Genomic DNA, 24200 nt, shown 5'->3' with positions numbered 1-24200 from the left:
GCATATGTTGGCCTTGGTTAGTTCTGCTCTGGTTTCGGGCATAGATATTAGTATGTTTTTAATATTTGTTTCATATCTCTGAGATTTACAATTGATACGTACACTTTAATACTTTTGATAACATATAATATTTGTCTCCTAAATCCTCTGGGACGGTGGCCATCAACCCATTCTTGTGTTGGTAAAACTAAGTTTATGTACTTATGGACATGTATATGAAAATAAACATAAGCATGGGTCTCATGACTGTGGCTCCTTGGTGTGAGCTGTGGGTATAGGACCTATATAACAAGATCATATTATACACCGGGGAGGTTGACTGTTGTGAGAGGACTCCAGCTCTGCCCACACCTAGCCTTGGAGGACTGAAGTTCCACAGAATGGCAGAGGCTGGCAGGTACCTCTGGAAAGGGTCTAGTCCAGCTCCCTGCTCTGGGCTGGGCCAGCTACTTGGGTACTCAGGGCAATGTCAGGTTTTTAACATCTCCATGGATGGAGACTCTGTGGTTGTCCAAGATAACCTGCTCCAGTGTTTGACCAACAACACGCTAAAGGCATTTTTTCTAATGTTTAAATGGAATTTACTGCATTTCAGTTTGTGCCCTTTGCCTTGAGCCCTGTGAGTCGGCACCACTGAGAAGAGCCCAGCTACATCCTCTTTACTCCCCCCATGAGGTATTTATGTATGTGGATTAAGATACCCCCCCAGGCTTTCCCTTCTCCAGGCTGAACAGCCCCAGCTTTCGGCCTTTCCTCACGTCAGATATTCAAATCCATTAATCACCTCTACAGCTTTGCATTTCTGCCTTTAGGTCCAAACGCATCGCGCCTTATCAAAGCGGTGCCCCCCTCAAGACAAAGCTTTTGGCAGAAGTGCTGCCTCCTGCCAGGGGCCAGTGGCAATGGGGCAGTGGTGGGCACCACTCAGCCATGGCCACCTGAGCACCTGCCACAGACCGCTGCAAAACAAGTCCCCTCCCGGCCTGCGATGGGACAGGGTTAAAAAGAAGCCTCTGCCTGACAGCTGTCAGGGTGTGAGGGGGAAGGCGTGTAGAATCATAGAATTGTCTATGTTGGAAGGGACCTTTCAGATCATCGAGTTCAACCATCAACCCAACACTGACAAGAACCATCACTAAACCATATGTCTAAGCATCACGTCTACCCGAGCTGCTTACCTCCAAGGATGGTGATTCAACCACTTCCCTGGGCAGCCTGTGCCAATGTTTGATAACCCTTTCAGGGAAGAAATTTTTCCTAATATCTAGTCTAAACCTCCCCTGGTGCAACCTGAGGCCATTTCCTCTTGTCCTATAGCTTGTTACTTGGGAGAAGAGACCAACTCCCACCTCTCTACAACATCCTTTCAGGTAGTTGTAGAGAGTGACAAGGTCTCCCCTCAACCTCCTTTTCTCTAGGCTAAACAACCCCAGTTCCCTCAGCCGCTCCTCATAAGACTTGCTCTCCAGACCCCTCACCAGCTTTGTTGCCCTTCTCTGGAGCCGCTCCAGCACCTCAATGTGTTTGAACAGGTTGCCCAGAGAGGCGGTGGAGGCCCCATTCCTGGAGATATTCAAGGCCAGGCTTGATGAGGCTCTGAGCAACCTGATCTAGTTAAAGATGTCCCTGCTTATTGCAGGGGGTTGGACTAGGTGACCTTTAAGGGTCCCTTCCAACCCAACACATTCTGTGATTCAATGTCTTTTTTGTGGCGAGGGGCCCAAAACTGGACACTACACTTGAGGTGGGGCCTCCCCAGTGCTGAGTCCAGGGGGACAGTCACTTCCCTAGTCCTGCTCACCACACTGCTCCTGATACAGGCCAGGATGCTCTTGGCCTTCATGGTCACCTGGGCACACTGCTGGCTCATATTCAGTCAGCAGTTGACAAACACCCCCAGGTCTTTTCTGCCGGGCAGCTCTCCAGCCACTCTTCCCCAAGCCTGTAGCGCTGCATGGGGGTGTTGTGACCCAAATGCAGGACCCAGCACTTGGCCTTGTTGAACCTCATACCATTGGTCTCAGCCCATTGATCCACCCTGTGATCCGCCCATTGATCCACCCATTGATCCACCCCACCACAGGGTCCTGATCCCTCCGTGGAGCCTTCCTACCCTCAGGCAGATCAACACTCCCACCCAACTCGGTGTTGTTTGCAAACTTACTGAGGGCACACTCAATCCCCTCGCCCGGGTCGTTGATAAAGATATTAAAGAGAACGGACCTCAACACTGAGCCCTGGGGAACACCGCTGGTGGCAGGCCGCCAACGCCCGTCCGCTCCTGGGACGCGTCCGACCGGCTGCCCGCCCTCCCCCTCTTTCCTCCTCCCCCCCGCCCCACAGCCCGCAGGCCACTGGCGGGCGGGCGGAGAGGAGCGGCTTTGCCGTACAGTGGCTTGTACCATTCCCTCCAGGCGGGAAGGGGGGAGCGGAGGGGAAGCGGCCGCCCAGCCCCAGTCACCTCCGTGCCCTGCTGCCGCCCGCGCCCCCCCCCTCACGCCCGCGGGGTGGCGCCGTCCTGCCGCGGCGCGCGGGGCTGCGGGAGCGCGCGGCGTCTTTTCCCGCCTCTCCGCTCCCGCCTCTGGTGGCTCCGCCTTGGCCGCCATGTTGCGGCGGCGGGAGAGGCGGCGGGAGCGCGGGCGACGGCCGCCGCCGGGGCGTACGGAGCATGCACGGCGCCAAGCAGCGTCCCGCGGACGCGCACCCGGGCCAGTGGGTGCTCCTTGCGCCAGGTAACTCAGCGGGGCCCCGAGGTGGGACAGGCCCCGCCGCAGCTCCGGTTTCTCGTCCTCCACCGCGCCCCGCTGAGTGTTCTTGGCGGCGCTTGCCCGCATCGCGGCGGGGATGGGCAGGAGACGGGCGCCCTTCTGTGAGGGCGTGGGGCAGGTCTCTGGGCTGCTGTGCGCAGCCAGCCCTAGCCCTGGTGTGGTTAAGGATGGTTTGAGATACAGCCTTTACCCAAGGCCCGACAGAGCATCCCCCCCCGCCTTCCCCTCTCGAGGGACCCTCTTTCCCTCACTGCATCTGTCCGTTTTATTTTTGTGTGTCGTTAGGGTTTTCCAAAGGTCAGCTCACCCCTGGTTTGCAAACAGAGGAGCTGTAAAACAGAGATCTTGTCACTGAGGTCCCTGATGGAGCCTTGCCGTCATCTCCCTGCTGCTGGCAGCCCACCTTGCCTCCATCCCCTTAGTCCTTTCCTGCGTTTTTTTGAAGGAAGCGGTTTTGTGCCCTAAGGCTCAGCTTTAAAACAAACTCCTTGGAAGCCAGAGTGAGATCCCCTCAGCTCCTCCTCTCTATAGGCTAAAGACACAGACCTCCACATGGCAGCTCTGCAGATGCAATATATACAAGGCCTTAAACTCTGTAGGCTTAGTTTCTCTTTCTTAGCACTGAATAAATGGGAAGATGCCTTTCCCCCTTTACGTTTATTTCTGCCTAGTCTCAGGTTTTAAAATTTTAAATTCACAGATTACAAAAGGTTTTTATGTTAAAGAGTATGAGTGAAACAGGATGTGCTCAAACTCCAAGACACTAAGAGAAAGGAGGCATTTTGTAAGTGCTTTTTTTTTTAGTTTGATTTCCTAAGGAAATGCAGCTTCCATAACTATATGTGGGCCAGCTTTGTACTGTGCCTGTTTCTTACCCCACTCAAAACTCTTGAGTGTTAATTTCAACTAAACCTGATAAAAAGGAGGAGCTATTTGGAGTAATTTTATGAGCTTTGTGAAAATGTCTGCGATGATGTGAGAAATGCTGTAAATGGCACTGCTGAAGGAAAGGTATAGCAAGAGCTTAGTTCAGCAAAAGTTGAAAACAAGGCAGGAGCTCAGTCTTCAGACATGCATCCATAAGAAATCAAGCTTCTCTAGTTACATGAGAAACAGAACCAGTTGTTACGATTTCACTGATTCCTCTGTTCCTCTGGTTTTAACTTTTCAATACCACCCTATGTTATCTGACATGCTTGATGCCTAAGAAAGGAATTTAAGAGTGAGGAATTCCTTTTTTTTTTAATATTGACTCTCTGCAGACTAGGATTTAAAGCTGAATCTTGTATCAGATGACTGGCTATGCCAACAGATGTCCATACTGTGCAAATATTTACAAATATGCTTAACTTATGCATGAGTAGTCAGTTCTGTGCAGTAAGTTAAATTCTTCAGTAAGTGTTTGCAGGATTGGAGCCAGAGCTTGTAACTTTCATGAAGCCAGACAGTTTGTATTACCAATTATGCCAGCAGTGCTCTGACAAGATTTATATAGTACTCCAGACCTGTAAGAAAGTTTATTAAGCCTTAGTAGAGCCCCAAAGCACATAGTGATTTTAGAAAAAGTGTGGCTGATAATTTCAGAAATCCATGACTGATGAGACTTGCCAATTGTATGAATAGGACTGCTGAAATGAAATACATTTAATGATTTTAGTTTGAACATTTTTTTCCGGAAAGAGATTTTTAAAGGTGACGGCTATCACTTTTCGAAGTTTTGTATTTCTTAACTGCTTTGTTGAATGGATCTCAGAAGTTCTTTGTTGTCCATTTAGCAGAATATTTAGTGGGAAGACCTGACTACTTTTAGGAACGAAGATGGATGCAGTTGGATTTATAACAAAAAATGCTTTTTATTTGACTGTTAAATTTTATTCATATGGCAGTACGTATCTTTATAATACCCCGCATGGCATTATGCAACATACATGCGTAAAAATGGCTGTGTAAATAATTGCAGGACTTGGTTCTGGATGTGAGTTTAATACCATTCGTTAATAAGTCTTCCAACACCTTCTAGGTGTAAATAGCCTATTTATCTTCTTGTATCTGTGGCCATTATCCTGTGCATAGTGGAAGGAAGGAGCAAGGTGTGTTTTAATGCTATGTAAGAAGCTCCAATACTTGTTTTGTAATAAAGGCTGTTTCTAAGGTCCCGGTGTCAAGTGCTTAAGTTAGTTTGAACTGCTCACCTGGGTAGTCTGCCTCCTAGGACAGCTTGTAAGGTTAATAATTTATACCAGCCTACACAACCTAATAGTATCTCCACTTGGATATATGCTGTTCATCTTGTTTTGATTGTGACATCTTAGAAGTTCCTGTATGGGTGGAGATAGTGACTAGTTCTGCAAAGAGACTAGATTCCTTAGTCTGAAAAAGAATGAGGTCGGTCAGAAGTATGGAAGTAAAACAATGAGAACTGAAACTTGCTTTCTTAAGCATCGTGGTTTGTTTTTTTTTTCAATCATTCATACTGTTAGAGTTTCAACAATAGCTTCTTAGAACAAGGCAAAGACAGGGCTGGAGTTCTGAACGATGATGCATGTGTTCCTCTGATTCCTTAGTTATTATGTCATTCTGGGAATCTGTCTGATTTTGCACAAGTCTCTGACCATGGTTTTGCTGCTTATGTGACATGTAGGAACACTTAACTGTAAAAAGCACGTGTAATTGAAAGGTGAGATTCTTTGTAATTTGGACTTCAGCAACTGACAACATTGGGTTGGTATCTGGAATACAGCAGCTAAAAAGCCGGCAGATTTAATTTTCTAATTGCCATAGAAAGTGAGCAGAGTATGCTTGTCTGCTTTAGTATTGGAGGTTATAAAATTATTACTGATCTCCTTGTTTCAGTACACGTTTATACACGTTGTTATATTGCATAGACAATAAATTCCTGTTCTGCTGTTCAGAGCACGTTTGAAGACTGAAGAGGTAAATTTCAATTTTGTTTCTGCTCTTAATTTTTTGTATTGATTTCAGTGTTCTGGAAACAGCTCAGAAACAAGGAATTTCCTCAGTTGGGTAGAACTGCCCATGTTCTTTGTTGAAGTCATGATTATGGCTAGAAGAGTAATGCAGTTGGAGTGTGTGTTTTACCAATTGTGTGTGTTATCCCAGCCCTCTTGAACTGTTCTAGGCAGCCTGCCTCTGTCACTTTCCGTTGCAAGTGGTTAACTCTATCATTGTATTTCCAGTACTGTAAAATTTTGATCATTAGTGCCCATCTCATGCCTGCTGATCATAGGACAAAGCTGCAAACTGTATAGCTCAGCGAGTAGTTTGTATGGATTATAGAGGTGGGTGAAGGTGGGAAGAAGGAGCAGAGTTGCCTGAGCTGAGAGGCAAAGGTGATGTTCAGTCAGCAGGCCAGTCACCCTGTGCTTCATTTCAGTTAGTCTTTCCTATGGCTTTCTTTCCTCATTTGTTATCAGCAGCCCAATGAGAAGTCTTTGCTCTCACCAGCCCTTTCTCACACCAAGACACCCGGGCTGCTTGGCATGGGAGAGTCACACCAGGGAAAAGGAGAGCCTCAGACAGTCATATCTGGGCTCGCTGGTAAGCAACTTCTAGATGAGGTAGCAAACTTTACTTTTAGAAATGGTAGCCTATCCCTGTCCTGGTGAAAGCTCTGATGATGGTGTTTCTGCTGATACTTATTTTTTTCCATGGAGGCAGGATGATTTGATGTGCCAATACAATCAGTTTTTTGTTTTGTTTTTATAAGTATAATTGTTCCTATGTTAGGAATGGAAACACCAAGGGCAGGACAAAGGGGGAAGCCAGAAGTCAAGGGGAGAGGAGTTAGGAAGTGTTGGTCTGATGAAGGTAGGATGAGGAGAGGGTGGTAACCATGATAATCATTCCTGAAAGGCTGGAAGCCACTCGTGTACATTGTGCAGCCTTATCACAGACATTTAGAGGAAGCTTGAGAAATGGATGTGCAGAGTCAAGTGAGAAAAAGATGAACAAATAGGATGAACGTAGATGGAGAGATTGGTCATATGGAGGGAGGCAATGAGGACAGAAAACTTGGGCATGTGGGTAGGGGTAGAACTGTGCATGCTGGACTCAAAATAGAGTCTTTGGGCAGTTTCTCCAGTTGCAGATTAACTATGCTGTGCTATACAGGCACCAGATTTGGCCTAGAGCAGACTCAGCTCAGCACTAACATTTATTAGTTGAAGTGCTGTGCCATGTTAACACATCTCTGCTATTTCCAGGACCAGCTTTGCAGCGCAGCTGCTTTCAGACAGTGTCTGAACTAATAAGTCCTGATGGACCCAAGCTGGCTCTGTGCAGACCCACTTGGGTGTTTCTGTGCTGTTCTCCACGTTCCAGGGGATTTTATTAGCTTGGCTGGAAATGCGGATCTGAACTTGCTTTGTGCAGGATAGTTGACGTCAATTGTTAAGAAGACCTCCCGAATCTGGAGTTCTGGAGGAATCATAGTACAGAGGCACCAAAGTGGTAATAAGTCCTGAATGACCCACATGGACTTCATTGGTGGGTGGCTGAATTTCCAGATTGTGCTTTTCTGCATTTCTCGTAGTAGTTGTATAGTCAGGGATGTTATATTATCCATGTGTCCAAGCCTCGCCTGAGAACGTAGAGCTTGCTAGACAGGCTTTCTGTTGTACTGGTCTAGCTACTGAATAGGTACAAGGGCAAAGAAGTAGCTTCTGAGGATTAAGATCTGGCCATCTCACAGCTAGAAAGCTGCTAATGATGTATTTAGTAGAGGAGATTCTGTCTGTGTTTACTGGGTATTCATATACATTTTTTTAAAATTCTACTTCCCGAACCACTGAGAATTTTTTGTGTGTGTGCATATAGGAGATTTCTACTTTCTTTATGAATTGGGCCCATGGAACTTCCATTTTTAATGTTTTCTCTGAAAATCATGAGAACTAGAATTATTTTCTAGACAGAGAAATAATACTGAGACCCCACCTGATTGTAGGGTTGTAAGGGCAGGACTATGGAAGACCCTCAAATACTACAGTAGAGTCGCTGTGGGTGACATAGATCTGATCTGGCTGCATGTAACAAATAAACATTCTTACGTAATGGCTTTGAACTGGTCTTACCAATAGCAACCAAAATCACACTAGCTGCTTAACAGGATGGGTGTGAAGGGCAGTGTCTTCAGTACACTTTCTCAGGGATAGGTGTTATGTCAGAACTGGAACTATTTATATCTTTCACTGGTTTTAGCAAAGAGGTCAGGAATTGAAGGCAGTTTTCTGAGTCTGGTGTTGCACTCTACACCTGAAGTTAAGACCGCTGTGTTTAATTTGTTCTGTGTTTGTCTGTCTTAGGAAAAGAAGTAGGGGTTAGCTGCAAGATGAAAATTATTTTCAACCTTTATTTTTCTGAACAAGATAAGTTTAGTTGACTACATTTTTTCAGTCTGCTGTTTTCTTAAACCGTAAATTGATTAGCTTTTTTATTTTTTTATGGGAACTGCCATATGAATAGCACTGGAAGGATTGTGAGGGGGGAGGGAAATTTAACAATCCTATTATTTTTAGGAATTACTTATTTAAAAATAAAAGGAGCAGTTTCACATTAGACTTGGCAAGTTGTTTGAACAAATCTTATATATGCCAAAAGTCAGATGGAGGCAGAAATAAATGGACTGTGATGCCAAACCATAGGGCATCAGCACACATTAAATTAATCCTTCGTTCTTTCAAATGAGACTAAGGAACCTTTGTCTCTGTGCAACAACAGAGGAAGCGTTTGACTTGAAAATTTTGGGTCATATTGAGAGAAGATGTCATAGCAAAAGCAGCTGTGGAATACTTAATGCATAAAAGTAGTTTGCTTTAAAATCTGAAGTAGGCAGGTTTAGTTTTTTTTTTTTCTCCATTCAGTTCAATTTATCTGCTACAAAATACAAAACAGTGCTGGACTGTTAGGGAGTTTGATTCGGAATTATAATGAATATCGAAACTGAGCAGGGTACTTGAACATTAATACTTCCAGAATAATTTAGATAAAGAACTTGGAAATAATGTTTACAGTAAACAAATATGTATGGTTTTTAACAGCTGACTTAAAACATTAGAAATACTATATAAAATATATGCACGTATTTATATACCTTTTTAATAAGGTGAATGTGAATATGCATATTTTAGAAGTTAGCGCTATGTGGGCATATTTTACTTAATCCCCCCCCCTAAATTGGCATTTGCATCTCCTGAACAAAGCCTTTTGCCTGCAGGTAATTTGCACCATTTCTTACATGTCATCTCTTAAAAGACATACTGAGCTCAGCTGTGTATAAAGCAGATATAACTGGCAAGCTAAGGAGCCAGAAGGAAGCATAGCAAATAAAATAACTGAAAAGAGATGTTTTAATGTGTAACACCATCTCCTACTTCTGCTTTCTGCCATCTGGCTTGGAAGAGACCAACTTATGCCAACTTAGGCCTCTCTGCACATGGGAATAGGGCTGATTCAGCCAGTAATACAGCTGCACCAGTGTTGACCCTATAAATATTGAGAAGGGAAGTCTGAAGTTTTTATCCTTTCAAGTGATAACCTGTTCTTGAACTTCTCAAGATTGACCTCTCCTTCATTCAGCTTGAACCCCTGCATGGTCTGCCTTGCATCTAGGTTTCAGTAATGGATGAATTAGTGCTGTCCATTGCTGCCAGTGAGTCTATGAATGTGGTTTTTTGGCCAAAGTCAACTGTGCCAGCATAAAGGGAAGCCAAAAGATGCTCTCAGGCAGAAGTCTTAATATTTATCTGTATTGCATAGCTGTGTACTGGAGCAAAAGACCACTCAAACCATCTAGTAGCATTTCCATGTGAAGTTTTGCTGGAGATAGAAAACAGCGCCCTTTTTAGATATCATTGTGTTTTATTGTAGGATTTTCAGGTGAAATGGGAGCCAGAAAGATTTTAAGGGGCGTAAATTATGTCACATTAAACATTATTTCCTTAGGGCATGAAATAATAAATGCTGTGATTACCAAACTGATAACCATTCTGTCTTTTACAACAGGCATGGCAAAAGTCCCCTCACTGAAGTTAGTACTATGTATGATCAAGGAGAGGATAAGGTGGTGAAATAACGTCAAGTTAACATAACTGAGTAACAACTAAGAAGATATTTCCAAAAATCAAATGTATGCAAGTGTAAAGCCATACCTTATATGTAAGCACCTGCAAAAGAATCTGTTTGCAGAGGTGAATAGAGCTGTGTGCCATTTAGTACTCCCCTGAGAGTATTGTAAGCTAGGGAAGAAACATGGTAGTCTTGTGGCTCATCTCTTGCTTTCCCACCTCTGTAAAGTGACATAGGATCTAGTTTTCTAGTTAGCTTACACTGGTCAAAGACTCCAGTGTCATATATTTTCTATGTTGTTTCTATGCCATCTGCTTCTGCCATGGGTTCTGTCCCTTTGTTCCGGTGATCGTCTAACCATATGGCGAGTGAGAATAGCTTACTGATCTGGGTGAAAATTAATACTACTTTTTTGTGACTGGTTATTTCTCAACGGGATCAGTGAACTGAGCTGGCTTGTTGTGTGGCCACGAGATTGCTAGTTGTGATGGAAAAAAAGCAGCAGAGATGTGCAACAGGGAGGGAACAGGAGTGGGGACCTCAGGATTGCACTTTTCAGTGGCCTGTGATCTTTGGTCATAAAGCCATTCATGCAACTGTATCCTCAGTCTGTGCATACCTGAATTCATTCATTATGCTAATAGTTAATTACCTTGTAGCTTACAAAATTTGTCAAAAGTTTGGGTGGTACAAAGTACTGGATTTATCAATTAATTTTTACTGGGCTCTTCTCAGAGCATGCTGCAGAACAGAGGACACAGGCACTGAATTAAAACCATTTACTTCAGGGTTGACTGATTCTAAAAAGAACATAAATAAAGTGATTATTAGATCTGACATATCTGTACCCTTAGGATACATAGTTTAAAGTCTTCCATAAAATGTCCTTTTAATGGGCTCCATCATAATGTCTCCAACTGACACACCTTTCGTGCATGGTTAGAAGTTAAGGAGGGAATGGAAAAGACTTGTGTAGGTGACGTATGGTTTAATAGCTGTTTTTAAATGAAATCTTAACTTTATATTTCCAGACTTTTAAAGAATCCTGTTTTTTGCAGGATGATGGTGGTAGAGAAATTTGTGCTCTCAGAGGGTTTTTTCCTCTTACGCAATTGACAGATATTTACAACTTTTTTGCTTGCTTGGCTGGCAGCTTTTTGCGTGGGAATTCCATATAACTTGATATTAGCCTGTTATATATAGTATTCCATAAGTAATTTAAAAAAAAAAAAAAGGGGTGAATAGACCTTGCATCGTCCCTAACAGTTTCATAGATTTTAGTGGGAGTTTTATGTTTTTTTCCAATTTATTCATGTTGCTGTACCAGTGAACACTTTTTTTTTTTTTAACGGCCAGATTCATTAGTGCCTCATATCTGTCCATTGTGGAAGAAATTATTGCCAGAAATCGTTTGACAGCTGATTCATTTTCACTTTGTTCTGTTTATATATTTTATAGAATTTGCCTGGTTGTATGTCTGACCTCCACAAAATATGATAGGCTTTTCTCTTTTTCTGTAATGGAAAGCTTCATTTAAGCTTTTACAGTCTCTTTTGCTCAGCTTCAGGATTCTGAGGTTCCATCTGTAGACTCCAGTATGACTGATGGACACATCACCCACATTTTGAGATGAACTTTGTGTGATTTGGTTAATAGTGAATGAACAGTAGACTATAACTTAAGCAAAGTAGTCACGCTTATCAACCCAGTGTTGGCATTTAATTGTCCTGCATTGTGTTTACCTCAGAACTCCCTCCTGTGGTGTAGCTGTAAGGGTACTGTACCTGGATTCACTCTGCATTGCTGGAGGTGTCTGTCAGCTCAATGGAGACAGAGGCATATACTTGCAGGGGATGGTACAGGTGGGTTTAGGCTTTAGGTGGGTTCAGCTGCCTCCTGGGAGTGCCTGTCATCTGTCTCCCTGGCAATTTAGAGAGTGGTTTGCTAACTGAGATGCTTCCCTGGGACAGAATTAATTGAGCCCCTCTGTACCCTTGTGTCATTGTTTTGTATCCTTGTAGTGAATGTTGTCCTAGGAGAATAGCAAGCTGTGCGGGCATATCTGTTAGTGAGCTGACCTGTACTGACTGTGTGTTACCTGCAGCTTACAGCTGCAAGACAGTTGGTAGGGAGTATAATATTCAGTCAGAAAGGTCTTACCTCTCACTTGTTATTCTTGTAGATGAAAAAGTTTCTCAGGGCTGAGCTATAGAAACTGTTGTAGTAGGTGTAGTGGCAATCATGTGATGTTTTCCTTTAGGTTTCAACAAAAAAGCTCTTCCTGTAGCGTCCCTTTCATCTGCTTATTTTCTGTAAGATTATTTAATATCTGGACGTGAATCTTAAAACTAAAAAAAAAAAAGACCTATTTTAAGTCTTAGTTTTGCTAGAAAATTGCTACAATACTGCTTTTTAAGAAGTCTTTCTTTATTTAGCTGTAAGAGAACCTTGCCTATATACAAGGATTGATAAATGTTAATGACATTAAAGAAATCCAGTTACCTTTCCTGGCTTCAGGCCAGAACACACACAAGTTAGATTTGGACACCTAACTTCAAAAATCCGTTGCTCAGCATTTTTCTAGTCACGAAGTGTTTAAATTCAGATAAATAGGGCCTTCTCCAACCTTAAGGCCATGTTAATATTGCATGCAGTTTTCCAAGCAGGCATTATCCCAATTGCCTCTTTTTATCTGCCAACTTGACATCTAGTAGAGCCAATCTGTAACAAAAATATACTTCAGATGCTCCTGGAAATGGAGTAGGGTATTGCCTATGTTTTGAGGAAACTGAAGGTGAAAGAAACTCAAAAGAAACCACTTTTGCCTTTACCCACTCCTTCCCTTCTTCTTGTGTGTGCGTGCATGTGCGTGTCCCTTCTGATCAACCATCTTCTGTGGCAGCTGTGTGGAGAACATGACATACACTCTGATCACATCAGCATGAGATACTGGGACTGAAGGCTGCAACTCAGACTGTTCATTAGGGTATGATCGCTTCTGTCCTCTGTGCAGTGATGAATCCCATGGAGCTTGGGGAGAACCAAATAACTATACGGGCAGAGCTGTGCTGCTGTTCACATGGGGAAGAGCAACTGGCTGAGCCAAGGCAGCTACAGGACCAGGCTGTGTATCCAAAGGGGACGAGCAGATGATGCTGAGCCTGGGATAGCATGGAGCAAGCCTTAGTGATGGAGGGCCATTATGTGGGTTGGGAAGGCAGAAGATTGATGAGGAAGAGATGGGACACTATATCCCTTGGGTTTGTTACACTGAGCACTCCCTACGTGCAGGTGTCTCCCAGGCTTAGCAGGGATGGATAAATTCAGAGTGTTACTAGAAGGTTAGGAGAAGTACATATCAACTAAATAAAGATGTGAACTTCATTAAAAACAGCTACATTAGGAAGGATTGTCTACTTAATTGTTCACGTTATACAAGATGCAACTTAGCATTCAGCTGGACTCATTCCCAGCGTTCATAAATCTATGCATGAAGAAAGTGGAGCAAGTGAGCGCTAAAAGTTCCTTTGGGGTTTTTTGTTATTTTGCTTTTTGTTTTAAATTTTGAAACTCACATTTAGTGTGTATATTTTAAAATGTTCATGTGAAACACATCAAAGTAAACACATGCACTGTGTTTCTTTCACTGTCATTAATCACTGTAGTGTTTTAAAAAGTAACAAAAAATACACTAATGTTAAACTGTGGTCAAGAATTGAAATATACATAGCTCCAGAAATTTGAAGTTTGCCTTTGCCAGGGCAAATGTAGCTTGACAACCGTGTGTGTTTATGTATCAGCATATGAAGCAAGTGTGGTTAGCAAATACGGACTTTTTCCATTAAAAATCCTCAACTTATATTGAAACTTTTTCAAAGCGCTTTTTCAAGGCACCTGAGGACTCAGCTAAAAATGCAGGGGAAGAAAATGACTAAGTTCTCCGAACCACTCTGAGAACTATTATCCTCCAGCACTTTATCACAAATGCACTTGCTTTTTAAACCCTGCTTATATCTTTATCTGGGCAATTTCTGTTTGTGACAAAACTGAATAGCCAGGAGTGAATGTGAAAGATGAGGGTTGTTTGGGGCTTTTCATGTCACTGAGGTGTCAGTGAATGGCCTGTGAGAAGTCCACCTGTCCTCTTTGGATGCGTTGGGGATAGACTTTCAGCCAGAGTGGAGGACAGCTATTTTTGGCTGTACCTGAGGTTCGTACTTCCCTGTTTTCCATAGAAAACAACTGTGCTGCCTCCCTCTCCATGAACCTCCTGGATGCTACCGAAAGGGGAAGGACAATATGGCACTTCTGTTCCTTCCAGCAGTCTCCCTTGTGAATAGTTGTGCAGCCTGCCTCTGCTGCTCCTCTCTGCTTTCCTCAGCAGCACCATAACATAAACGTCAGCCTGATCCCTGTCAGTCCATTCTCTGGGGTCTGGAGTATCCAGGTTATGTATGTGAAATGCTTTAGTAATTTTCCTTGCTCTGATGAATGCCTATATGAAAGGAATTGGGACAGAACTGGCAGTGTGCAAGCTAAGAAAGATGATGCTGTCACGTTGCTCTTCGCTTACATGTAGGAAGTTGTTTTCATAAATATAAGTTGGACTTTCCCTACAAAGAGAACTTGTATAGAATATAACTAGCTGGGGACCCTTATAGATGTTTTTTCAGACCTGAATCAGCATCCTTGTGGGAGCTGTTTCTTTTCTAATTTTTTTTTTTAATTTCACAGAGAAATCGTACTTTTGTGGTTCTGCTTTTTGTCTTTTTTTTTTTTTTTTTTTTCCGCTAAAGACACAGAAAAGAGAACTGTCAGAGGCTTAAGCCAGAGCTGCTGTATTCTCTCAGCTTCTTTTTCCTGTGAGGGGAATTAAATGCACTCTTTATTTTTCAAGACTATACGTAACAGATAAACAAGCGTGGATGTTTTTCACAGCAGTAACAACCACTCAGAGAATTCCTGCCCCATATTCCTGCATAATCTGACTTCCTGAAAACTTTAGAGGACCACTGTTGCTTCCCACAGATATTTACCTTTTACACTTTTAACTTTTCAGTGTCCACACTGTGCTTGGCCTAACTTACCAAAGCATTCTCATTGTCTTTGTGACTAATCAGGACAACATATAAGTTCATCTCACTTAACTGAGATGTCAGACTTAGTAGCTCCGTTGCCTGAGGCTTTCTAGGGGGAAGTGGTTTTCAAAATCTAAATCATCCCCAGGTGCATACCTTTTCTGTGGCAGATAGAGCATGTCAGGAAGTCTGGAATCATAATTTAGGTGCCTTGATCAGGTAGGATGAATTTGGGCTGAGGCACATAACTTTTATGCAGAAAATATGTGAGTTTTCAAAAATTGTCAATCCAATTAATTTTGAATATCTTGGAGAAGTATGGCAGAAAGTTAAATACTTCTCAATTTACAAGCTCATAACTTTTTCCTCTCCCCCTACAGAGGCTGCTACTGACCCCTCCAAGACACCTGACAGTGAACCTTTGTTTACAAAACTGCGCAATCCAAGTACAGGCAAGTTTTGGAATTCTGACATTCTTAATGTTTTGGTTGACTCCCACCATCACGAAAAGATTCATATTTTGCATGCTGAAATAATGATGATAGTGTAAGTCTTACGTGCCAAAAATAGTGCTGGTAATGCCAGATAGTTAATGCTGTGCAAACATTTAGGATTTCTTTTATAATTTTAATTGGTTGAACTGTTTATTCATCAGGAATATTGGCAGCACAAAAAAGAGGTGTAATTTAAGTTCTGTTTTTAAGTACATTAGTTTGGGGAGCTTACAGTGTTGGGTGTTGAGCCTGAGCTTTTTTTTAATCCAGATTTAGGCTTCATAGCATTCATCATATGCTATAAAATAAATAGTTAGAGTTAGAAGAAGTGATTCGGTTACACTTACCGAGCTGTTTGAGTCTTCTCATTTTTAAATCTAATTTTCTTCTTCCCCTCATTCAGCTGGTGTTGTCTCTTTTCTCCTTAATAGATGATGAGGCACTATGAATTCAATACATTGGAAAGACCAGCAAATGCAGGCAATATAATGATACCACCATCCCACAGTTATTTTCTTCTAGTCAGATTGTTCTTTTTGTCAAGGTTTTGTTATTATATGAGTAATGTAATAATTGGAGTATGAGATACTGCAGCACTAATTTGCAGTAAGCCTTTGTTAGGGTTAACATATTTTGTTTGAAAAACACATTTCATGCTGCTTTTCTTTCCTTTCATAAACTTGTTTGTTTTCTATGGATTTAAGTTGTATGTTTTTGTTTTGAAATTCATTGCTAGTATTTATGTGTGTTTGTAAATAAAGTCTTCAGGTACATTTTAATGTCGCAATATAGTAATTGCTACTTGTTCTCAACAGAAGAAAATAATTAAAAACAATAGATACAGAATGTGAAATCACTTACTCATCATGATACCTGTTTTTTGATTGATCAGATTTACAGTGGGAATATATAGCCGTGGATATTTTCCACCTGCCCTATTATATTGGCTTTCTAATTTGTTATGTTTTTAAAAGCGTAGATATTAATATGCTTTTCTCAGTGGAAGAAGAGATCTGTTTACTTTGTAGAATCAGAGATCTTGGGCAAGATTTCTGGAGAAAACCTGAAGTACAGTGATTGCCTGGGTGTGTTCCTTTAGAATTTACAGGAACTTATTTATAGACCTGCATAAACTTTCAGTTATGTAGCCTATTATAAACATAGGGTCTGAAAATGGAAGGACTGAGAACACCCTATTAATGTATTTTCCTTACATTTGAGTCTAACAGATGAATTGTTGATGCCAGATATTGTATAAATACGCACTGAAGGACTCAGAGCACTATGGAATTCATGCTAACCACTTTATTAAATGAAGGTGTGCATGGTCCCTTTTATAGACAGGTAGAAAGGGCAAAATTTCTATCCCTTACAAAGACTATAAACTACGGTTTAGCCTGCAATCCAGAAGTACCACAAGAAGCAATTTTCAAAGTGCTGAACTAAAAGAAGGGAAATAACCATGCTGCAAAACATAACAACTAACTCAAGTGGTAAAGTTGTGAGCAAAGCTGCCTAGGTTCTCTCTCCATCCACTAGAGTTTCTGCCTAATGACACTGTTAGGAACCTGTGGTGACTGTCTTTTTAACATAAGCAAATAAATTAAGGAGCTGGAGTTAGACAACAGGAATCTTTCCCAAGATTTCGTAGCTCACCACGGCATTTGGCTAGCACGCTCACTGGTGGGGGTCTCAAGTTGTTCAGTGAGCACTTCTACGAGTAGTTTGACGTCTGGTGTTGATCAGGCTATGGGGTAGACCCTTGCTGAGAAGGACATGGTAGTGACAGAGACCTCTACTCCCCCTTATATGTACTCTTCACTCCTCTCCTCCCCAAAAGAAAAATTATTATCAGAGAACTGAAACTATATCCTTAGGTGAGGTTAAACATCTGGTCAGCCTTTTGAATAAAGGGGGGGAAAAATGCATTATCAGTCATTTTGGGGAAGAGTTGTGTCTGCCCATTTTCACTGACCTCCCCGCGCACCTAGGGATCTCTGCAGACTGAGAACAGCGGCGCTGATGTCAGCTTGCAGGGGCTTACACTGAGACTTTTCTGCGCCAGCCCATGATCTGTAGGTCAGTGCAGCTTTGCAATTTACGTGTTTTGAGCAAGACTGCCATGTTGTAGTTGCTCTTGTCTCTTGGAGATGGATTGATAACCAAGACAGGACCAGTCCAGCCAACAGACTGAACTGATCAAATTTCTGTGGCCCCTTGTGTAGTTCTGTCAAGTTCCTGTTTTAGATGTGGAAAATCCCAGTCCTGTTTGCAACATATTCATCACCCTTTCATTATAACCCAGAACTAATGTGAAATGGCAGAGCTGTGTTATGGGGTAACCTGAAATAAAGCTTTCCTTTTCTTTTCCAAACTATAAAGATTCTGGTGGGCACTTCGAAGTAACTTCTTTTAGCTTCCTTGTTCACCTTATTTGTCTACCCATACTGAGTCGTCAGCAATCCATTTTGATGCACAAAACCAAAATTATTTCAAATTGTCACTTGAAGGTTTGAGACGTTTGTTCCCCTAACCCAGAGTCTGATATCTTGGAGACAAACATGATAGAAGGACAGGGAAATTTCTTGTTTTCCACCTTCCCCCTTCAGTACAGACAAAAGCTGATGTCTTGAGCGATTTTGATTTGGGTTTGGATCAAAGGCTTTGTGTTGTAAGATGAACTATTCACACATCTTATTTATTGATTCAAATTCAGTTTGGTTTATAGAGCTGGTAAATGAACATCTGTATATAATAGTTTTCTTTGTCTGAGCTTTCTTTGTAGTGAGTTTATGTAGGATGTGTGTATGTTTGTGTGTCTGTATGTATATAAGGCACATTCTTCAGATGTACTGGGTATTCGTTTGATTTTTGTGAAAGCTTACAAACACAAACCAGATTTCTTTTCAACAGGGGAAGCAACCCTTTACTTATTCAATAGTGGTGCACAGCAGCTGTTTGAAGTAAAAGCTTTTCATGAGGAATATCGTTCCTGGTTTATAGGTCAGACTGTTCAACAAGGTGAGTAATACAATGTATCCTTCCCCCAACTGTAACTAATGTTCATACACAGACCTTCCCTCTCTCTTCTAGTAAATTTACAGGTGTTTTTCCTAGTTGTTTGAGGCGGCATGCTGCATCACATCCCCACCTTCTGACGCTCTCGTTTGCCATCTGGATTTAACCAGGGCTAGGGGCTTTGTGGTCTCTCTTTAAAAGGCTGCCTTTGGCAGCCTCAATTAGACAGATGTTCATTTGTCTTTGAGGAAGGGGGGGGGGTGGAGGGGGAGGGGGAAGACATTCAATTGTATTTAAACTGAAGTGCCATAAAATACTTAGCTTGCCTTGTCAATCAGACCAGCAAGTCTTCAGTTTAAGTTAAATATGTGTTATCCTACGGGAGGGAAAAAGGGCTGGAAGGCCTTAGCTAGCTAAGCAGAGAACAGTGTGTTAGAGCTCCAAGTGTTGGAATGTACAGTCTTGCTTTCTTTTAGTTACCTCTGTAGTCCCCTGTGTGAGCGCTGGGATCTCAGGATAGGCCTGCTGTCAGAAGGTGCTGTTTCAGTGTTTTGCCTGAAGCGAGCTCGTCTATACCATCCCAGTCATTCCCTGATCCTACCTCGGCTTTCTGAAAATGAGGAGGAAACTTACCTAATTGCTTGTGACGGCTTTAACAATCCTTATTGGTAAGGATGTCACTGGAGTAGTGTTTCTTTGCCAGCATGTCCGTAGTCCAAGCAATAATTATTAATTCAGGAGATGAAGGTATATTTACTTCGTCCTTTTTTAACTGGAAAAAAGACCATTTATAGTAACAAAGCAACTCCCTCAGACATATGCCTTCTTTAATAGTAATATCCCAAAGTGTGCGTTAACTTTTAAACATCCTCTGCAGGTGCATATAGCAATGCAAGCAGTGTGTCTGTGAGCTTTTCCTTGCTCCATCTGGGGGTGAGCCAAAAGACTGGGTCTGCTCCCTGCTCCCAATTATGTCCGCATTGTGTTCTCCCTCTCCCTTTCTAACCTCTATTTTTGCCCTTGGGAAATAGTTGCCTTAAGGAATCATCGCCTCAGCTTTCTTTAAAAGATACAGTGAGAAAAATTGTTCCTGAATGTTAGGGCTGCTGCATTTCTGAAATGGTCAGGGGAAGAACAACACAAGAAAGCTATGTGTTTGCAGTTAAAGCAAATTATCTTGTTATCCTCAAAGAAGGGCAGAGGTCTTTTTATGCCTTTGGAACAAATAAAAATAACTCTTCCTGGAGGTACAGTGGAAAGCATTTAAATGGAAGCTTTGAGAAAGTGGCTAGTATTTTTTTTCCCTCCAGTTTTATTATCAAAGCTTTCATGTTTGTAAGTAGTCCTGGTGCTTGCTTTGCCTCATGCAATGCATCATGTCAGCGGTACAGTTGTTAGATTGGCTATCAGCTTTGTCCAAACCACGTTCTTCCCACCCCATCTTTTGTTAGTTTTAGGGCCATCGCAGTACGATTTCCTTTTCTTTAATTATCTTAATCATGTGAGTTGAAACAAAAAAAAAATGCATTTATTTGCTTTTGGTTTGCTAATTAATGTCAAATTGTCATCAATTATTGGGTCTCATTAGTGAATTTCCTTGATGTTACATTGTTTCCAATTATCTACAATTACACAAAAAGCCTGACTAAGCCATTGTCCTGCAATGAGCTCCAGATGGGCAGAGGTGTCCGTTTCAATGGGAGACCAAGTTCTTCCTTTGTGTGTAACTTTGAATACAACATACTGAGTGATATTTTCTGATCTATTTAAGTTTATTTTGTTCTATTAGGAGACTGCATGCAGATTCTCCCCCTGCAGATGAGAGGCAGCTCTAACTTAACTAGGTCTTGAAATTCTTTCTTGCCCTGCCTACTGCCTCTTTTGCCAGCATGGTGTTACCTTGCCCAGTGTTTGAGGTGCAGCATATTGGTATCCCAAAAAAAGTTTCTGTTACACCCAAACCTGCCAACAGAGGGCAGCTTCAATTTTGCTGTTTTTTCCAGAAAAAGGCAAAACTAAGTGCTTGAAGCCAGCAGACCTGCAGCAGACCCCATGCTTTGGTTTGGCAGGGTCGAGAATGGAGCTCTTTCTGTTTTTTTAATATAAAATCACAAATAACTTTTTTCTGCCCATTTTATTAAAATATTGGGATAATTGCTGGAAAAAAAAGATTTTCCTCTTCTGCCCACACTCCTGAAAAGCATCCAAAAAGAAAAAGTTCAATATATTGTGCCTCTTGGTACGAAGCTTACTTTTACATATCTGTCACTTAGATGGGCGCCTGCTGTTTGTTACACCAATGGACCCTTTATTTCTGATCCTTTACTACCTCATAAAGGCAGACAAGGAGGTAAGCCTGCTTTATTTTTTCACTGGAATTCTCAGGAGAAAGCATTCTGACTTCATTTTCTGCAGAAGTTATGTAAATTTTACGAAGAGGGGCTTCCATAATAGTGGAATTGTAATTTGCGTTTAAAGCAGAGATGTCCACCCTAGGAGTATTTTTGTTTGCATCAAGATTTTGTCAGTGAAGTATATTCCAGGAGTTGGTTTACAATCTCAACAAACTCTAATCTCCTCCTTTCAAAAGAAGCAGAGAATCTCTTTTGTCCTTTCGTGAGACCATGTCACAGAACTATTGAATTTAAAATGATGAGATGTCATCAGAGAAAAAAAAAAATTCATACCCTTTCTGAGGCATCAGTGAATGATTCATTTTGGGAAAGAAGGGAAAAAGAGAGAAGAATTTGGATGCTATGGGGGAGGAAGAAGAATGTTTCTGTAGCAGTTTGAACTTGAAAGGAAACATTGCCTTTTTAGAAGCAGTGTTTGTAGAGATGCATAGAACAGCAGCAGGATGATCAGGTATCCAAAAGTTGGATAATTAATTAATGGCTTAATTGATTTATCATGGGTGTGGCAAAACCTCACTTAGATTTCTGAAGTGTATCAAAAGTCATAGGCAAAGTTATTGAGTTATTGTTTATAACCTGGCTGTGGAAAAAAGGGCATAAAATAAAATATAAATGTTGATCATTGGGTTTTGTTTCATGGAGTCAATAATTTCACTTTATGCATCGTAAGAGTTTTTGCTGTAAGAGCATTTCCTCTAAGGCTGCTTGCTATTTTCTGCTTTAGATTGCAAGTGGAGAATGCAGAAGAACAATTTTTGTGTGGTGAAAAAATGAAGTCCAACTAGACATTTGTAACAGTATCCGATTGTTCTGCAATTATTTGAAATTATTTGTTATAGGATGTACAAACGTATTCTGTATTTCTGTGGTCTGTTCCTGCTTCAAGGTGGCCCATCAGAAGTCATTTCACAAGGAATAGTTTAGCTTGCTCTCTAGGCACTGTGCTTTGTTTGAATTCAGCATCCCTTTGAAAGCTTTATACCAAACTTAAATTAGGGAGACAGTAAATCTGCTCTGTCTACGTGGTAGACAGTTGAGGTAGCCTGAATAAAGGACAATTATTGCTGCTGTTTCTGTGCATGGGAAGAGTCCTGTACTGCCCTTTACTTTCTCAGTATGTTGCTTTCTAGGTTTTCTTGTTTCCTAGGCAAGGCATGGTGCCAGATAAATGCATAGAGCTGTTCTGGGTCCTATAATGGGGCAAATGCCTTCTTGCAGCGCCCTGCCTAAGTTAGCATATTCTTCAGTGAAGGGAAGTCTTGAGGGTTGTGTTGCAGATACCTCATGCAAGGCCAGCTTGAATGCAGCACAATCGCTTCTGGCTTGAACTACTGACTATGAAGGTACCCACTGGGTATCTTAGGATCATCCTTTGCACCAGCGTTTGGTTTTGGTAGTGTGATGCAGGGTTGCCTAATCTGTCTTCTGAGCAGAGCCATCTCTTTCTTGGCTTAGACTCTGTGCCCCTGCACAATGTAAATGTGACTGTCTTGCTTCAGGACACAAGCGGGTTTGTGCAGGTGAGTTATCTATAGGGAACAGTTTATTGCAGCTTTATTTCTGCCTCTCGTAACCTTTTTGCTATTGTGCCTTTTCTTTTTCAGGAGAAAAAAGCTTCAGATCCTTTCAGGGTTTTTTTGTTTGGGTTTTTTGCTTTTTCTTATTGTGGTTTAACAAAGAATGGCTACTTTTATTAAGCCTCTGACTGTCTATCAAGAGGATTAATTAATAATGAAAGCACTATACCCAAGTGCTTTTTTTCATGCTGACCGGTGTAATGACTTTAGCTTTGGCTCCTGAGACCATGCACTCTCTAAGGATGGAGAGCTCACTGAGTCTTTGTACTGATGCGCTAAAGGATCTTTCCAAAGGGAAGGCGGCCAGTTGTGCCAAACCATGCTGAATGATTATGCATTGTTTGGCAACGGCAAAATTTATTTGATGGTTCTGTCATGTGTGGGGCTATTAAAGTTGTGCCAAGATCACTTTATATACATACTCTGGCCAAAGTGGAATTGACTTTGCAGAGGTGAAAGGTTAATACTGTGTTCCAGAAGCTGCCCTGCTCCTTTGAGATTTATCTTTATGGAAGGAAAAGCAAAATTTGAATGGAAGTTATGACACTGGGTTTAATCCAACAGGTTTTGGTCTAAAACAGTATTGGCACGTACTGACTACTATGTCTTATGTCATCTTCCAAAAAATCCCACTGTACTTCACATTAGTTTCTCCCCACATTGTATTAAATTTGGTCTTTTAAGTGCAGTAATTGAAGAGTTCAGCATTTTGCAGGTATTTACTGGTTTGAAATAAATATTTATAGTTTGCTTTGTAATCAGTTTCTGAATATGTCATGTGTTACCATTCAAAATACGATCTTTAAATCCTTTATTTTAAAGCTATGGCAATTGTATGTATACTTCTATATACGTGTAGTGTGTATATGTGTCTTAACATTATAATAACGCTTTTATAATCTCTTTGATGTATTTTCAGCAGCAGGGAAAGTTCCAGCCACTCGATCAAGTTGTGCTAGACTCAGACTACCCGAACTGCCCATTGCTGCTGAAGTGTGCAGATGTTAAACAGTACATACATCATGTAACAGAAGAAAAAGGTGAAAAAAGGGGCTGGGGGGCAAAAAAGGACTTGATTTGTTAGTGCCACTTCATTACAAGATAGATTTAAATACTGTTTTTTGCTTTACCAAACACTCAAGGTGCTGGATGAAGTTGTACTTTAAAAACAGAAGCTTAGGCTAAGAAGTTGTCGTTGCATTATTGTGAATAGTAATGTGTGGATCTCAGATTATCTGCTGGAAGTCTAAAGTATTTGTGCAGTCTTGTTGCTACGTGTCATAAAAATGATAAATTGATCAGATCTGGCTTCTTGACATTATTGTATGTGTTGTGAACTCTCTTTGCCTTTTGATGAAAGTTTTACATCTCTCTAAATTCTTTATTTAATGTAGGATGGTCTGGTGTGGAAGTTAACTGTTTTCCATTTGGCTATATTTCCTCCCTTTGTCACAAAGCATTCAAACAATAAGTAGGAAAAAGCTGGAAAAGAGAGAATATGCTGCTGAGAAAGGAGAGCACAATTCTGCTAGCCTTGCATAATTTAGTGTTGTGGGTTTAAGTTCAAAGACTTAATTTTTTTTTTTAATAAAAACCTTTATTGGGATGCATAAGTGTATGAGAGAGAAAACCTACACAGAAAAAAAATAGCAAAGCATTAATTCTGTGCATGGTGTCCTCAACCTTTGCCCAGAATTCCCTTTGGTCTGGGGGCTTTTATTTTATTTGAGGACAGTGTATGCTTTCTAGGGAAGAAGAAGGATCACTA

The 24200-nt window shown here is 41.5% G+C and overlaps 1 protein-coding gene across 3 annotated transcripts in view; it reads left to right on the top strand.

The window, feature by feature from the left end:
• The first annotated feature begins 2584 nt into the window (after nt 1-2584).
• The window catches only part of RNASEH2B (ribonuclease H2 subunit B), a 44356-nt gene continuing 22740 nt past the window's right edge, over nt 2585-24200 (top strand). Inside the window, exons 1-5 of one of the 3 annotated variants that reach the window (XM_063333803.1) lie at nt 2585-2732; nt 15310-15381; nt 18337-18444; nt 20715-20791; nt 23352-23472. In XM_063333803.1, coding sequence (XP_063189873.1) covers nt 2669-2732; nt 15310-15381; nt 18337-18444; nt 20715-20791; nt 23352-23472 — 442 coding nt within the window. In that variant the 5' untranslated portion in view covers nt 2585-2668. The remainder of the gene's footprint in view (nt 2733-15309; nt 15382-18336; nt 18445-20714; nt 20792-23351; nt 23473-24200) is intronic. The other 2 variants (XM_063333794.1, XM_063333786.1) reach the window with 2 other exon arrangements.

Source organism: Chroicocephalus ridibundus, chromosome 1 (assembly GCF_963924245.1).
Source record: "Chroicocephalus ridibundus chromosome 1, bChrRid1.1, whole genome shotgun sequence".
Lineage (NCBI taxonomy): Eukaryota > Metazoa > Chordata > Aves > Charadriiformes > Laridae > Chroicocephalus > Chroicocephalus ridibundus.
This window is presented reverse-complemented; position numbering and strand designations above follow the sequence as displayed.